The 17,318-nt window shown below is 48.5% G+C and overlaps 1 protein-coding gene across 1 annotated transcript in view; it reads left to right on the forward strand.

Moving 5' to 3' along the window:
• LOC133755253 (sodium-dependent neutral amino acid transporter B(0)AT1-like) overlaps nt 1-17,084 on the forward strand; it is a 628,988-nt gene extending 611,904 nt beyond the window's left edge. The window contains 7 exon segments of the mRNA XM_062185441.1: nt 13,765-13,902; nt 13,962-14,118; nt 14,637-14,841; nt 14,925-15,056; nt 15,059-15,083; nt 16,419-16,581; nt 16,881-17,084. Of these exon segments, the coding sequence (XP_062041425.1) occupies nt 13,765-13,902; nt 13,962-14,118; nt 14,637-14,841; nt 14,925-15,056; nt 15,059-15,083; nt 16,419-16,581; nt 16,881-17,084 (1,024 nt within the window).
• Nucleotides 17,085-17,318: the final 234 nt, after the last annotated feature.

Genomic DNA, 17,318 nt, shown 5'->3' on the forward strand with positions numbered 1-17,318 from the left:
ACACAGATTCAGGTCACACAAATTAAAAGGTATCTTTGATTGATTTTAGCAGCTTAAATTTATGGACAATCTTATCTATAAGCCATTTAAAATAAAACTCTTAATAAAATTTCCTATGTGGACATACAATGTGTACACACATATAACATAGCATAATAGACCAATATAGCAATTTTAATAATAGCTTTTAAAATCTTTAACTCTTTTTGTAGATTGCCAATTGATTTGAATTGATTTTGTTTTTAGATTACTTTAACACATTGCTTAGCAGAGCATCAAAGTTTAATTCTATGTCAAAGAGAAATTGAGCTTCCTGTGATCTTTTGCTGTGAGGTTTCCTTCCTTTACCTTCTTTCATATTGGTGACCATGTTTCTGTGTTTCTGTGTGTAACACATCTTTAAGCATCTTTTGCAGGGCAGGATGAGTGGCAACAAATTCTTTCAGTTTCTGTTTGCTATGAAAAGTCTTAATTTCACCTTCATTCACAAATGAGAGCTTTGCAGGATATAATATTCTGGGCTGGCAGTTTTTCTCTCTTAGTACCTGGGCTATATCTCACCATTCCCTTCTAGCTTGTAGGGTTTCTGATGAGAAGTCTGCTGTGAGTCTAATTGGAGATCCTCTGAGAGTAATCTGACGTTTCTCTCTTGCACCTTTTAGAATCTTTTCTTTATGTTTCACTGTGGTGAGTTTCATTACAATGTGTCGTGGTGAGGATCTCTTTTGGTCATGTTTCTTAGAGGTTCTATAAGCTTCCTGTACTAAGATGCCTTTGTCCTTCTCCAAACCTGGGAAATTTTCTGCTAGTATCTAACTGAAAATGCCTTCTAATCCTTTCTCCCTCTCCATGCCTTCAGGAACTCCTAGAACCCAAATATTAGGTTTTTCAATAGTATCCTGTAGATTTCCAACAATATTTTTTAGATTTCTAATTTCTTCTTCTTTTCTTTGGTTTGCCTGTTTCCTTTCCTGTTCTCTGTCTTTTAATTCTGATATTCTCTCTTCTGCTTCGCCCATTCTGTTTTTAAGGCTCTCTAATGTATTTGTCATTTGATCTATTGAGTTCTTCATTTCATTGTGGTTTTTTTGTCACTATCATAGTTTCATGTTCCACTAGTTGTTTCATTTCATTTTGATTCCTCCTTAATATTTCATTTTCACGAGAGAGATTTTCTATCTTGTCCATTAAGGATTTCTGTAGTTCAAGAATTTGTTTTTGAGAACTTCTTAATGTTCTTATCAATTTTTTGAGATCCGCTTCTTGCATTTCTTCTCTCTCATCATCTTCATAATCTTGAATTGGGGTGTCTTTTTCATTTGGGGGCATCATAGTGTCTTCCTTGTTCTTGTTACCTCGGTTTTTGCGTTTGTTGTTTGGCATGTTGGAGATATTTGGTTTCTTCACTGTGGTGTTTTTTCTTGTTACACTATGGCTGTATATTAAGTGGACTGTCTGCTTTCAGTGGAGCCTTAGAGGCTTGAGATGAGTGTGGCCTGAGAGCTGTGTTTGGTTCCTCAGGGTTGAGGGTGTGTCAAAGATGACACTCCCAGGTTAGGTGTGGTAAATCTCTCTCTCTCTTTTTTTTTTTTTTTTTTGATTCAAAAGGGAAGTAATTCCACACAGCTGAACGTAATTGGAGGTAGTTAGCAAGCAAATGATATACCCACAGGAGCCAGAGATTGGTAGCTCTTTCCCAAGGACCACACAGGGAATCTGTGCTGCCTTCAGTGTGGGCTCCAATTCTCCTGCAGTTTCCCACTGGATTGCCAAGTTAGATCCTAATCTCCTGTTATTTCATCCCTCCCCCCAGAGTCAGGTTTTTCTCCTAGGCTCAGGGCTGGTGCAGACCTGAGGTCGCCCTGCTATGACGTATGTCCAAAATGGCGCCTGCTCTTTGTCTTGCTCGCCTTTGAGGGGTGAGCAGAGAGAGAGAAACTCGTGTCTGTATCGGTCACTTTTTTTTTTTCCTCTCTCTCTTCTAATTAGCCTGGTGAATTTTTCCCCATGGAGTTTCAAGCCTCATTCCCTCTAGCCTCCTCTTTCCGCTTGCCCGCTGGTGTCTCGGGCTATTGAGGTTCGGCTCACCTCGCATTCCAGCGCTGGTGTGTTGAGTCTGCCGCTGGTATCCCGAACTGGGGCTCCCACGCTCTCCACGCAGGTCCACTGTGAATCACTGGTTCCGGAAGAGTTTCCACTGCTGTTTCTTCCCCTACTCTTCCTTGACCCTGCAGTATCTCCACTTTTATTAACCTGTGTGTCTTGCTGAAATATCAATGTGCTCCCTTCCTATTCCACCATCTTGCCGCTCCCCTGGCCATAGGTTTTTCATAAATTGATTTCATTGTATTGAGGAAAGTTCCTTTTATACCCAGTTTGCTTAGGGTTTTCATCATGAAAGGGTGTTGTATTTTATCAAGTGTTTTCTCTGCGTCTATTGAGAGAATCATATGGTTTTTCTTCTGCAGTCTGTTAATGTGGTGCATCATGTTAATTGTTTTGTGAACATTGAACCATCCCTGCATACCAGGGATAAATCCCACTTGGGCTGGGTGGATGATCTTTCTAATGTGATGTTGCATTCTATTGGCCAGAATTTTATTGAGTATTTTTGCATCTATGTTCATCAGGGATATTGGTCTGTAATTCTCTTTCAATGCTGCATCTTTTTCTGGCTTAGGAATTAAGGTGATGCTGGCTTCATAGAAAGAGTTTGGGAGGATTCCCTCTTTTTTGATTGCCATGAATAGTTTGAGGAGAATTGGGGTTAGTTCTTCTTTAAATGTCTGGTAGAATTCAGCCATCAATCCATCTGGTCCTGGGCTTTTCTTTGTTGGGAGGGCCTTTATTACTGTTTCAATTTCTGTCTCACTTATGTGTCTGTTTAGGTTTTCTATGTCTTCCTGGTTCAATTTAGGTAGGTTGTATGTGTCCAGGAATCTATCCATTTCTGATAGATTTCCCTGTTTGCTGGCATACAAGTCCTTGTAGTAATTTCTGATGATTCTTTTTATTTCTGTGGTGTCTGTTGTTACATTTCCTTTTTCATCTCTAATTGTATTGATTTTGGTCTTTTCTCTTCTTTTTTTTGTTAGTTGGGCTAATGGGGTGTCAATTTTGTTTATTTTTTCAAAAAACCAGCTCCTCATTTGGCTGATTTTTTGCAATGTTTTTTTGGATTCAATCCTGTTGATTTCTTCTCTGACTTTAATTATTTCTCTTCTCCTACTAGCTTTGGGTCTGGTTTGCTGCAGATTTTCTAGATCCTTGAGATGCCTTGAAAGCTCATCTATTTGGTGCCTTTCCAATGTCTTGATGTAGGCACCTATTGATATAAATTTTCCTCTTAACACTGCTTTTGTTGTATCCCATAGGTTTTGGTATGATGTGCTGTTATCCTCATTTACTTCCAGAAAGTTTTTGATTTCTCTTTTAATTTCTTCTATGACCCATTGTTCATTCAGGAGCATGTTGTTCAATCTCCATGTGTTTGCACGTGCTCTAGGGATTCCTGAGTTGCTAATTTCCAATTTCATTCCTTTGTGGTCTGAGAAGCTGCATGGTATGATTCTAATTCTTTTGAATTTGCTGAGACTTGCTTTATGGCCTAGCATGTGGTCAATCGTATAGAAGGTTCCATGTACTGCTGAGAAGAATGTAAAATCTTGCTGTGTAGGATAAAAAGTTCTGTACATATCTGTTAGGTGCATTTGAGCTATAGTGTCATTTAAATCTACTGTCTCCTTGTTGGTCTTCTGTCCTGATGTCTGTCTATCTGTGAGAGTAGGGTATTGAAGTCCCCCAGTACTATTGTATTGGGGTCTAAGTCTCCCTTTAATTCCCTTAACAAGTCTTTTAAATAAACCGGTGCCCTGTAATTAGGTGCACATACATTGATAATCGTTATATCTTCCTGTTGAATGGATCCCTTAATCATTATATAGTGCCCCTCTTTGTCTCTCCTAATAGTTTTTGTGGTAAAATTTATGTTTTCTGATATTAAGATGGCTACGCCCGCTCTTTTTTCATTTCTGTTGGCATGGTATATCTTTTTCCAGCCTTTCACTTTCAGTCTGTGTGCATCTTTGTTAGAAAGATGTGTTTCTTGAAAGCAGCAGATAGATGGGTTTTCTTCCTTAACCCAATCAGCCAATTGGTGTCTTTTAGCTGGACAGTTCAGGCCTTTAACGTTTAATGTGACTATCGATGAGTAGTAACTTTGCCCTATCATTTTTGGGTTTCCTGTGATCTTTTGCTGTGAGGTTTCCTTCCTTTACCTTCTTTCATATTGGTGACCGTGTTTCTGTGTTTTTGCGTGTATCACATCTTTAAGCATCTTTTGCAGGGCTGGACGAGTGGCGACAAATTCTTTCAATTTCTGTTTGCTGTGAAAGGTCTTTATTTCACCTTCATTCACAAATGAGAGCTTTGCAGGATATAATATTCTGGGCTGGCAGTTTTTCTCTCTTAGTACCTGGGCTATATCTCGCCATTCCCTCCTGGCTTGTAGGGTTTCTGATGAGAAGTCAGCTGTGAGTCTAATTGGAGATCCTCTAAGAGTAATCTGACATTTCTCTCTTGCACATTTTAGGATCTTTATGTTTCACTGTGATGAGTTTGATTACGACGTGTCGTGGTGAGGATCTCTTTTGATCATGTTTATTAGGGGTTCTATAAGCTTCCTGTACTAAGATGCCTCTGTCCTTCTCCAAACCTGGGAAATTTTCTGCTAGTATCTCATTAAAAAGCCTTCTAATCCTTTCTCCCTCTCCATGCCTTCAGGAATTCCTTGGACCCAATGTTCAGTTTTTTAATAGTATCCTGTAGATTCCCAACAATATTTTTTAGATTTCTAATTTCTTCTTCTTTTCTTTGGTTTGCCTGTTTCCTTTCCTGTTCTCTGTCTTTTAATTCTGATATTCTCTCTTCTGCTTCGCCCATTCTGTTTTTAAGGCTTTCTAATGTGTTTGTCATTTGATCTATTGAATTCTTCATTTCATTATGGTTTCTCGTCACTATCACTGTTTCTTGTTCTACTAGTTGTTTCATTTCATTTTGATTCCTCCTTAATATTTCATTTTCTCGAGAGAGATTTTCTATCTTGTCCATTAAGGATTTCTGTAGTTCAAGAATTTGTTTTTGCGAGCTTCTTAATGATCTTACCAATTTTTTGAGATCTGCTTCTTGCATTTCTTCTGTCTCCTCATCTTCATAATCTTGAATTGGGGTGTCTTTTTCATTTGGGGTCATTACAGTGTCTTGCCTGCTCTTGTTACCTTGGTTTCTACATTTGTTTGTCATCTTGGAGAGTGCAGAGAGATGCTATTGTCCCAGCTGGTCCCCCCCCCTTTTTTTTCCTTCCAGTCAGCCTGGTGTAGTTCCCCCACCCCCCCCGTGTGAGCTCGGACCAAGGTCTAACCTTCGCGGCCAATGTCTCTGGTTACCTTTGCTTCCACCACCGTGGCTCAAATTTTGTGGGTGGGCTTCTGTAGCTGGGCTCATTGTTTTCCCAACTCTAGTGGCCCCCGTGTCCGTGGCGCGGCTCAGTGTGGGTCGGGTCAGCGTGGCGTGGCGTGGCTGGGCACTGCTAGGTGCGGCTCCGTGCGGCTAGGCAGGGCTGGGCGGGGCGCGGCAGTGGGTCACCTTACTCTTCCCGTAGGTCCTCCGTGTCACATCCACTAGATCCGGAAGAGTTTCCTCTGCAGTTTTCTCCTCTGAGTCTCTTCTTAAGGGTGCAGTAACTCCACCCTTGTTAAAATTTCTTTTCCCAAACTGTTGTGTGTGCCCTCACTCTTCCGCAATCTTGGCTCCGCCCCTGAAAAGAGTTTCTTAACCCTGCTGTCTCCAATGAAGAAAGACCCCCAGAGAGTAACTCAGGGGCTGACATTCACTTCACACTACAAAAGACTTGGCCACTGTGGGAATCTTGGGTTATCACCTACAGGCAGTTTTGAAGCCCAGGACAAGGTGGAGATTGAAGGGTGTGTTGAGAAGACAGCATCCTGTAAAATTTCCCAAGGGAACCTAAAACAAAAGACATTCTGATAAAATGTCTACCGTTAAAATAAGTAAAAGGAGATGTGCAAAGATTTGAAAAAGTAATTTATTTTATTTATTTCAAATGTCTAGAGTGAGCGAGCGAGAGAGAGAGAGAGAGGGAGGGAGAGTACATTCATTCATTGGTTCATTCCCCAAATTCCTACAAGAACTGTTAGGTAGCAATTCAGAAATTTAGCCTATGTGTGTATGAGAAAGGCCTGAATACCAACACCTACTGCAGAAGCTCCAGAAGCCCAGCATTTTGCACTTCAAAGTCCTGCTCAGACACTGATAACCTCCCAGTTGGTCCCACCCCTTCCTCCAAGGAAAGCTCCTGGGATAATTTCCTCTCCTTAGGACCAAAGGGGTTACCTGACCTGATAACATGGGGCAATAAAACCTAGGAAGCCCCCCTACTCTGGCCAGGTGCCAGCAAATCTGGGGGGGGGGGAATTTGCTAATTTTCATCCAACAAACTCTTCTTCCAGGACTCTCCATCCTTTGTCATGGAGGATGGGGGAAGTGGTTAAAAAGACTCCCATAAAAACCTAGGGAGTCCAAACAGACTGTGCACTCAGCTCTCTGCCTCTCTGCTGAGCCACCAGCCTGGCCTGTGCAGGTGTATTCTCTCCATTCAACCATGTAATCTCGCTCTCCCCCAGTCCGAGTGACTGGGTGCTCTCTCTCTGTCATCTGATGGATGCCCTATCCCTATCTCCAGTAAAGCCTTATCATTCCACTTTCTGTCTCATGCCCGAATTCTTTCTTGGGTGAAGACAAGAACTGCACAGCTTCCACAGCCTTCCCTCCAGTGACAGACTAGGGCTGTTCACAAACAGAAAAACAACTTTCAAAGAGTTACTGATTGTCCTGTAGAAAAATGACAAGATATATTTTAGCAAAGATGAGTGGGAAATGTTCTTGTTTTCATGAAAGAAAGAATTCAGATGTGGTACAGAAGAGTTGTAAGCAATGTAGCATATTTGTTGGGGTAGAATGGGGATGGACAGCTCTCCAGAAAGAATCTGAGAGGATGCCCAGTTATTCAGACTGGAAAATCAAGGTTGCATAGATTAGTGTGGAGAATACAACTTATAGGCCAGACAGGTGGCTCAGCCAAGAATTGAGCACCGAGTCTGTATTCAGACTGGAGCTTATAAGGGAATGAGGTCCCATTATTTTTTCCTTTTTTCTTTTCTTAAAGATTATTTTATTTATTTGAAAGGCAGAATTACAAAGAGAGGAAAGATAGAGAGATCTTCCGTTTGCTGATTCACTCCCAAATGGCCACAAGGATGGGTGTGCTCCAGGTCACACCCAGGAACCAGGAGCCAGGAGCTTTACCGGGTCTCTCATACAGGTTCGGAGGCACAAGGACTTGGACCATCTTCTGCTGCTTTCCCAGGTTGCATTAGCAGGAAGCTGGATTGGAAGTGGAGCAGCTGAGACCCAAACTGGTGCTCCTATAAGATGCTGGCATTACAGGAGGAAGCTTAACCTGCTACACCACAACACCGGTCCCTGGGGCCCAGTTCTTCCCACCACTTTTCTTTCTCCTTCCCTCTTCTGGGCAAAGGACTTGCCAGGTATGAAATAGGTAAACTAGCTCCCAAGGTTTTATTACTGAATGTTATTAGGTTGGTAGCCCAGATGGTACCAGGAGATTCCTCTGGGGAGCTTATCTTGGGAGAAGGCTAGGACCACCAGTAATGTTATCAGGGTAGGAGCAGTATTCTGTGGTGGAAAACACTAGGCAGCTTCCAATGTGTACTTCTGAGGCTGCTAAGGGCTGCTGCCTTGCTTCCCCTTCTATGGTGCCTTGTGTTCCTTAGGTCTCTCTTACATGCATAGGCTAATTGTTATTTCCTACCTAACACATTGGAGCTGAATGAAGTGTGTCATAGAGAAAAATAGTTGATAGTTTTGGAAGTATTAGGGGAGAAAGTGGCCAATTGGTAATGCGGAAAAAGATCTGGATATATAGGCATTTATTGCCAGACTTATTGCTATGGATTGATCATGTTTTGTCCACTATGACAGTCATTGGGAGATCAAATCCCAATAATGAGTTATTAGGAAATAGAACTAGATGACATCTTATAATGTTATGGGCTAGGTTTAGGGCCTAAATTAATTTTCCAGGTTCTTGCCTTTACTTAGAGAATACTAAACACAGGCCCAAACACAGCATGGAATGTGATAAACTGTTTACAAAGTGAGAAACATACACACACCCAAAAGGGCTTAATTAGGAAGAATGGGGCCAAAGAAAAGGAATTATCATAACCTGCTCTGCTCCTCCTGAGTCTAGGTGGAGGACAGAGAGCTTCTGTTCTTCCTAGCTTTTTATACTCTTAGAAAAATGGAAGTGTTGGGGCCCATGCTGTGGTGTAGTGGGTAAAGCTGCTGCCTGCAGTTGAAATTGGAGAAGATCCCCTAAAATCTACACTAAAAATGTGACCCTTAAGGTTCTGGGGTGCCACATGTGCTACCAGAATTTGGGGTGCCATACGATTTCATCATGGGCTTGTTACTACATCCCCAATATTAATAAGCCCAAGAGGGTTCTTGCCTATTATTTAGAGAAGAATTCTAAATATTGGCACAGATAAATGAGGCAGCATGGTACATTTTAAGCTTTTATTTAGTGAGAAAGATGCATAGGAGAGTGAGAGCTTTATTTAAGAGAGAGAGGTAAATAGGGGTTCATACCGAGCACCAGGAACCAGCCATGTGGAAAAGCATCTAGGCCAGGAAGCCTGGAGCACATGGCCCAAAGGCCATGTGCCCTGGTGGCACAGGGCTACAGCCAGCACCCTCCTGGTAAAATCCAGGGAAGAAGAGAGGGCCAGGCCACACCATGTCCCATCTTTTTAACCCACTTCCAAAGGCAAGTGGTTAATTAACCTGATTGGCTGGTGGGCACCCAAGTGTGGCCAGGTAGGGGAATGAGGCCACACACGGGCATGGTGAAGGCATCAGTTAGGGGCATGAGGTCACACAGGGGCTTGGTGAAGGCGTGGTCTTCCAGTTCACAAATCTAATCAATTTTAGCCTGTATGTCTGCCTACTTCACAGTGCTGGCATCCTATATGGGTGCCAGTTCATATCCTGGCTACTCCACTTCTGATCCAGTTCTCTGCTATGGCCTGGGAAAGCAGTAGAAGATGACCTAAGTCCTTGGGTCCCTGCACCTGCATGGGAGACCTGGAAGAAGCTCTCAGCTCCTGGCTTCAGATCGGCACAGCTCTGGCCATTGCAGCCAACTAGGGCATGAACCATCGGATGGAAGACCTCTCGTTTTCTCTCTGCCTCTCCTTCTCTCTCTGTATAACTCTGGCTTTCAAATAAATAAATGAAACTTTAAAAAAAAAGAAAGAAAAATGGAAATGTTTACATGGTACAGCCCTCATGTCCTGGGTAAGAGGAGGTACTTCCTGTGGAGAGGTCCCCTGATTGACAGGAAGATAAATACAAAAACACAAAGTGAACTAGGTGTCACTTCCAGCTCATTAACTTAAAATTACCTATCTAGGCTGGCGCCGTGGCTCACTAGGCTAATCCTCCACCTTGCGGCGCTGGCACACCGGGTTCTAGTCCCGGTCGGGGCACCGATCCTGTCCCGGTTGCCCCTCTTCCAGGCCAGCTCTCTGCTGTGGCCAGGGAGTGCAGTGGAGGATGGCCCAAGTCCTTGGGCCCTGCACCCCATGGGAGAGACCAGGAGAAGCACCTGGCTCCTGCCATTGGATCAGCGCGGTGCGCTGGCCGCAGCATGCCTACCGCGGTGGCCATTGGAGGGTGAACCAACGGCAAAAGGAAGACCTTTCTCTCTGTCTCTCTCTCACTGTCCACTCTGCCTGTAAAAAATTAAAAAAAAATTACCTATCTAATCTTCACCACATCAGTAAGAGGTGATTAGGATAAGTCTTTTCATGTGATTAATGAGTTATTGCCAGAGGTCTGCTATAGAAATTACTTTGGGGGACTGGTTTTGTGGTATAATGGGTTAAATTGCAACCTGCAATGCCAGCAAGCCATATGGGTGACAGTTCAAGTACTGACCACTCCAATTCTGATCTAGTTCCTTGCTAATGTGAGGGTGGCAGGGGATGTCTCAAGTGCTTGCCTCCCTGCACCCATGTGGAGATGGGGATGGCATTCCAGACTCAGCATTGGCCTCATCCAGATCTGGTCATTTTGACCACTTGGGGCATGGACCAGTGGATAGAGGATCACTCTTTGTGTCTCTGTGTGTGTGTATCTCTTAACTCTTCCTCTCAAGTAAATGAATATATCTTTATTTAAATATTTTATTCATTTATTTGAGAGGCAGAGTTACAGATATAGAGAGGGAGAAACAGGGAGAAAGGTCTTCCATTCACTGGTTCACTCCCCATATGGCCACAATGACCAGAGATGCAGCAATCCAATGCCAGGATCTTCTTCCAAGGTCTCCCATGGTGCAGGGGCCCAAGCACTTGGGCCATTTTCTACTGCTTTCCCAAGATACAGCAGAGAGGTGAATGGGAAGAGGAGCAGCTGGGACATGAACCAGCATCCATATAGGATTCTAGCGCCACAGGCAGAGGCTTTGCTCCTTACTCTTCAGTGCCAGCCCAGCAAATATATTTTTAAAAAGTCACTTTGAATTGGCCTCTCCTACATTCTTTTTTTTTGGGCCACATAGCCTCTGTATCACATCTAGACCTCTGTCAAGAACACTGCAACCATAGACTGCTCCCAACCTTTGATTTGAGCCAAATAAAGATACTTTTTTATAACTTACACCATAACTCTATAGTATTGTATTATTAGCAACAGAAAACAGCATCAGACACTGAGGAAGGTCTATGCTAGGAGGATTGGGTTGTGGGCTTGATGACCTGTTTCCCAACTAAGAGTAATTAGGTCACCCCTGGAGAGAAAGGAGGGAGAGAGGACCCTATATGTCACAGCTTCTCTTCCATACATGGTGAAGTCTGTATTCTCCCTGAGAATTTGCTCATCCTCACAACACAATTTGGCAAGATTGGCTCTAGGACTGAGCCAAGGAAACTAAATGCAGGGATGAGAGAGGATACTCATAATCCCAGCTCACATCCTGAAAGCTTGAGGGGGTTGTTTCCACATACTCCCCATTTTTCAGCTTCTGAGGTGTTTGGGCATCCTTCTGATGGCTCCTGTGGTGAGGGGAATTCACAGAGCAGCAAAGGCTGAGCCACCAAGGGCCTCTCTTGGGAACAGACTAGAGAAGCTGTGTTTGGCAACACCAAGATCAAAGATCCCACATGGTACTGCAGTGTTGTCTCAGCATACCTGATTGGACAGTTTGTTCAGCTGGTGATTATGCATGACATCAGAAAAGATTCAACCAATCAGAATTGCCCTGGCATAGGGGTAGTCCTTTGGGCAGTTTCTGTTGGGGGACATTCAGCTCAAGTCTAAAGCCACCTCATTCTCCTGGGGGCTGGCTCTCTTGACAGCAGCCTGTACTGTCATGTCCCTGATGATTCCACCTGAGATCCCTCAATCCCCACCATGTCTGTGATCCTGCTGGGATCTTGTGACCTAGAACTGAGCATCACAGTCACAATTCACTAACATTTACTAAATCTTGAGTCTTTCAGTTTCATCATATTCTTGGCATACTTCTCTTGTATGTCACTTCAGTATTTTTTAATTTGCTTCTAGTCTGTATCTTTTTCCTTTAAAATAGATTTCTATTTGTTTCTTAGTGATATATAGTAACCCCATTGATGGTATAAGTTGATCTTATACCCAGGATTCTTTCTTAGTTCTCTTATCAGTTTGTTTCAGGATTATCTCTGTATAGATAGTTTTGCCAATGTGGGAAATCTAGTAATGTTTACAAATGAGTAAACTCACAGTGTCCCGGAGCTCAGGATGCACCTGGCTGTCCGGCACACGTGGCCGAGGGCTTTAGGCCATGGCTGGAAGGAGACCGGATAACTGCGGGGTGCCAAGGCAGGACCGGCCAGATTTAAGGCCTCCCCTGCTGCAGCCCCGGTGGCACAGTGGCACGCCACGAAGGAGGCCGTCTCTGCCCAGTGAATGTGTTAACTCCGCGAGGAGCCAGTGAGGGGCAAGAGGCGGTTCCCGAGGGAGTGGCGGGAGACTTGACCGACACCCACTCACCTCACGAGATGTGCGGAGAAACGCTGGACCGAGAGTTTATTGCGGGTACAGGCAGAAAACAACTCCAGGGAAGCAGCTGAGCGTCTGTGGCCATGGCGGTCAGGAGGCAGAGGCCTCTCCCCACATGTGGGTGCTGGGTGCCCATGCTCCTCACACTCGGTTCTTGGGGCGCACCAGGTGGCAGATGAGGGCACAGGCCCGGCAGGTGCTCTGTGGCGGCTCCCCCGGTTCTGCCCAGGCTTGGAGAAAGCTGCAGACCATGGCATTGGGAGCGCCAGAGCTGGGGCCAGGTCGGGGAGGCCAGCGCTGGAGACCAGGACGCTTCCAGAGAACCCTGGCTGACCTGGCATGCTGGTGGTGTGACTCGGTGCAGCCCGAACAAGTGGTTAAGTGGCCACAGGGAGAGACCTATTCTAGAACGTTGATAACACAGAAGTTCATTTCCACCGCTGCCATGTGGCACAGGGTCAGGGAGGCCTCTGTTTCCTGCCCCTGGGTGCTGCCTTCAGCGCGGGCCAAGGTGATCCTGTTCCGCGTCCCACCGGGTGTCAGGTGTGGGGCCACCTTTGGTGTCCAGGCTTTTGGCTGTGTGGTTTTTGCGTGCCTCCTTCCCAGTGAAGCCCCCAGCTGAAAGGGGGCCACCTTGGCCTGCCCGGGGCCCGGAAGGCACCTGTGGACTCCAGGTGGGGGCTCACCTGTGCAGGCCATTCTCGCAGCCCACTGGACATGTGTGAGCTGTGATGGCCTGAGGTCTCCACTCAGGATCGTCCCAGCCTCAGGATGACTCATGCCAGTGGGGACTTCTCCTTCAAGTTCACATACAACCCGACAAACTGAACATTTTGGTCCATCTCCTGTTCCTGCCCAGCCCTGAATTCCTGTAATTTCAGAATGAGGTCAATGTCATCCACATTCAGAGGTCACTTCCCAGAAGTCTCAGGCCAGAGCTCCCAGGGATGGCTGGGAGCGTCCCCTTGGGTGAATAGGGTGGGGGAAGCGAGGAACCTGAGATGGGGGGACCTCGGCCTTGGGGAGGCAGAGCTGGCTGCAGACCATGCCGTGTGCAGTAGGGGCAGCGGGTGGGGCCATGTGCAGCTGCCTCTGCCACCTTCTCCAGGGCTCTATCTCCCCAGCCCAAAGCTGGGTGCCCACCTGTCACTGACTCCCAGGCCCCACCCCAGGCAGCCCTGCTCTGCTTCCTGTCTCTCTGGGATCCTCCTGCGAGCAAGGGCTACAAGCACCCTTTGGCATCCACTAATGTCACTGAGGCCCAGCTGGGACTTGAACCCAGGGCTCTCCTGCTCCAGAACCAGGGGCTACAGCTGCTCCGGGGGCCCCAGAGCCAGCAGGCTGTGGTGGGGGAGGTGTGAAGGGCAAGGGCCAAGGGTCCCCGCTCTGGGCTCCCACATTGGGCACAGCCCTCTGGCCCTCTGAGTCCTTAGCACCCGCACCTGCTCAGAGGGGCACAGGTGGGCTGCCGCCCAGCCCACTTCCCAGCAGGCCCTGGGCCCTCAGTCCTGGCCCCGGCAGTGGTGCCTCTGCTGACCTCTGCCCCGAAGGGTGACACCGCTCTTGCCACACCAACAATTGCGAGATGGACTCGGTGGTCATCTCCATCAATGGCTACACGTCTGTGTGCGCGGCCATAGTGATCAGCTCCATCGTCGGCTTCCACACCATCCAGCGCTACGACGACTGCTTCAGCAAGTGAGTGGTCCCGCCCCCATCACGCCCCACGCATGGCATCATCCTGGCTCTGCTCCAAGGAACATCCTGCACCTCATGAACGCCTTTGACCTGCCGGAGGGCAAGGTGACCCAGGAGAACTTCGCGGAGATGCAGCGCTGGTGGAATGCCATGGACCCCGCGGCCTACGCCCAGCTCACGTTCCAGAGCTGCGACATGAACTCCTTCCTCTTGGAGGCAGGTCCCGGCACCCCGGCAAGCAGGAGGCAGAAGTGCCCCTGCCAGCCCCTCAGGTTGCACCTGGGGCTGCCATCAACTTCCCTTTGGTCGCCACGATGCTGGCCGTGGCACATCCTGCTGCTGCTCGGCTCCCCACGCACTGCCTCCTCTCTGTTTGGGAGCCCCCAAAGTGTCACCACTTCCGGGCCGGTGGCTCCCACAGTGCAGAGCTTGGTGCCAGGATGTGGCATCACCCATTGTCAGCTGTGTGTCACCTCCTGGGCCCCAGGTGGCTGCCGGCGTTGCCCATCCCAGCCCAGGTGCCCTCAGCTGCTCCTTGCTCTGCTGGGGCCGGGCGCCATGCACCCTCACCTCCTGGCCCACAGATCCGCTTTACCCGTGTATCTGGAGCCAACAGGCTGCCTAGGATCAGCCTCATTCTCGCTTGGTGTGGTTCAGTGGGATGTGCGCTGACAGGGTGACAGTGTGGCCATCAGGGACCGACAGGCCCTGGGTGACTGGGTGCCATCGTGCAGGGTATGGAGGGCACAGGCCTGGCCTTCATTGTCTTCACAGAGGCCATCACCAAGATGCCGGTGTCGCCACTGTGGTCCATGCTGTTCTTCTTCATGCTCTTCTGCCTGAGCCTGTCGTCCATGTTTGGGAACATGGAGGGCGTGGCCATGCCACTGCAGGACCTCAAGCTCATCCCCGCCAAGTGCCCTAAGGAGCTGCTCACAGGTGCTTGTGCCATGGGGGGCCCAGCTGTGTCCCCTTACCACTGGGTCACAGGTTGGGACCTGCTCGGCTCTGTTTCCCTGTAGGCCTCATCTGCCTTGGGACCTACCTCCTGGCCTGTATCTTCACACTGAACTCTGGCCAATACTGGCTCTCCCTGCTGGACAGATATGAGGGCTCCATCCCCCTGCTCATCATTGTATTCTGCTAGATGTTCGGATCCTCTATATGTATGGCATTGACAGGTACGAGGGAGGAGGCAGCAGGGAGCTGGGCCAGGGCCAGCCTCAGGGGGTGCAGGGCAGACAGCAGAGAAGCAGCCCTGAGTCCCAGGAGGGGGCTCTGCAGGGCCCCCCAGGGGGCAGTCCATGCCCCTCTGGCTTCCAGATTCTCCTACACCTAGCTGTGCAGAGCGAGCACTGACAGCAGCATTGGGAGACTGCCCAGAACTTGGGGTGTATGAGCATGGAGGCCACAGCAAGAGCAGGCCCTCTGCCACATGGCTGAGCAAGAGCCTTGGTCTGGGTCCCCCACAGCAGCCTGGGTGCAGATACAGCAGAGGAATGAGGGGTGGGTGGTCAGTGGGGCTAGGGTCCTCAGCCCGGGGTACCTATGTTGTAGTGGGGGGCTATAATCTCCGTGGAGCTCCAGGCCTTTCCAGAGGGAGGGCCTTCAGCCCCCACTTGGCCAGACATCTGGGCACTCACCTTGCTGGGTGGGGTGGCCACCAGACAGCAGCCTGAGAAGCTATAAAGGCAAGCTGCTTCTGAGAACCGGTGTGCAGACACAGGTGTACAGCTATAGGTGAGCAGGCCAGGTGTGTGAAGGCCAGGCATTTGCAGGCCTGGTGTACAGGTACAGGCATGCAGAGGCACAGGTGTGCAGGCACAGGTGTGTGCAGGCCAGGTGTGTGTAGGCCAAGCATGCAGAGGCCAGGTGTACAGGTACAGGTGTGCAGAGGCACAGGTGTGTACAGGTACAGGCGTGCAGAGGTACAGGTTGCAGGCACAGGTGTGTGGAGGCCAGGTGTGCAGAGGCCAGGTGTGCAGGCACAGATGTGTACAGGCACAGGTGTGTGCAGGCCAGGTGTGAAGAGGCCAGGTGCACAGGTACAAGTGTGCAGGCACAGGTGTGCACAAGCCAAGTGTGCAGAGTCCTGGTATACAGGTACAGGTGTGCAGGCACAGGTTTGTGGAGGCACAGGTGTGTGCAGACCAGGAGTGTAGAGGCCAGTTGTACAGGCACAGGTGTGCAGAGGTACAGGTGTGCAGGCACAGGTGTGCAGAGGCCAGGTGTGTGCAGATATAGGTATGCCCAGGTGTGTACAGGCCAAGTGTGCAGCAGCCATGTGTGCAGGTACAGGTGTGCAGCTGAGGGGCAGGCCAAGGTACACAGGGTTGGCCACGCTCTGGTAACATGCAGTGTGGGTTTGGCCCTGCGCATGGCCCCACAACTGTGCAGCTGTGCTTGGCACTGTACATGTCCACACGTCCATCTGTGAAAGGCCCAGAGTACAGGGCAAGGCAGGCAGTCAGTGTCTCACCCAGGTCAGTCGACACCGTCCCAGCCTCTGTCTCCAGGTTCAACAAAGACATTGAATTCATGATTGGGCACAAGCCCAACATCTTCTGGCAGCTGATGTGGTGGGTTGTCAGCCCCCAGATCATGCTGGTCATCTTCCAATTCTACTTCGTGGTCAAAGTCAGCAAGGAGCTGACCTACAGTGTCTGGGACCCCAGCTACGTGAGTGCCTAGGGCCACCCATGCTGGAAGGGTCACAGGTCGGGGCGGAGGCCCTGCATGTGCTCAGGGGAGGGTTGCAGTTTGGGGTGGAGGCCATACGTGTGCTCAGGGCAGGGTCGAAGGTCAGGGTGGAGGCCATGCATGTGCTCAGTGGAGGGTCACAGTTCAGGGTAGAGGCCCTATGTGTGCTCAGGCGAGGGTTGCAGGTCAGGGCGGAGGCCATTAGTATGCTCAGGGGAGGGTTGCAGGTCAGGGCCGAGGCCCTGCATGTGCTCACCTCTGGCCTGGTTCTCCCCCAGGAGGAGTTCCACAAATCCCAGCAGGTCAGGTACCTGCCCTGGGTGTACATGGTGGTGGTGGTCGTGGCCTGCATGCCCAGCCTCGTCATCCCCTGCTTTGCCATCTACAAGCTCATCAGGGGCCACTGCCAGCAGCCAGGGGACCAGCAGGGCCTGGTCAGCACGCAGTCCATGGCTTCCATGAATGGGGACCTCAAGTACTGAGGGGCCCAGCCCTAGGCTGCGTGTATCTGTGTGAGTGCACGCATGCACACATTTATGTGTATGTGTGAGCATTGCATATGTGTGTGCACTAGCTTGAATGTGTAGACATGTATGTTGTACATGTGTATATTCATTCATGTGTATGTGATGTTTCTCCATATGCATACATGTCTATGCATATGTGTGTGTACATGTGAGTTATGTCAGCATTGTGTGCATGCCAAGATATGTATG

The sequence above is a fragment of the Lepus europaeus genome, unplaced genomic scaffold (genome assembly GCF_033115175.1).
Source record: "Lepus europaeus isolate LE1 unplaced genomic scaffold, mLepTim1.pri SCAFFOLD_3_1, whole genome shotgun sequence".
Lineage (NCBI taxonomy): Eukaryota > Metazoa > Chordata > Mammalia > Lagomorpha > Leporidae > Lepus > Lepus europaeus.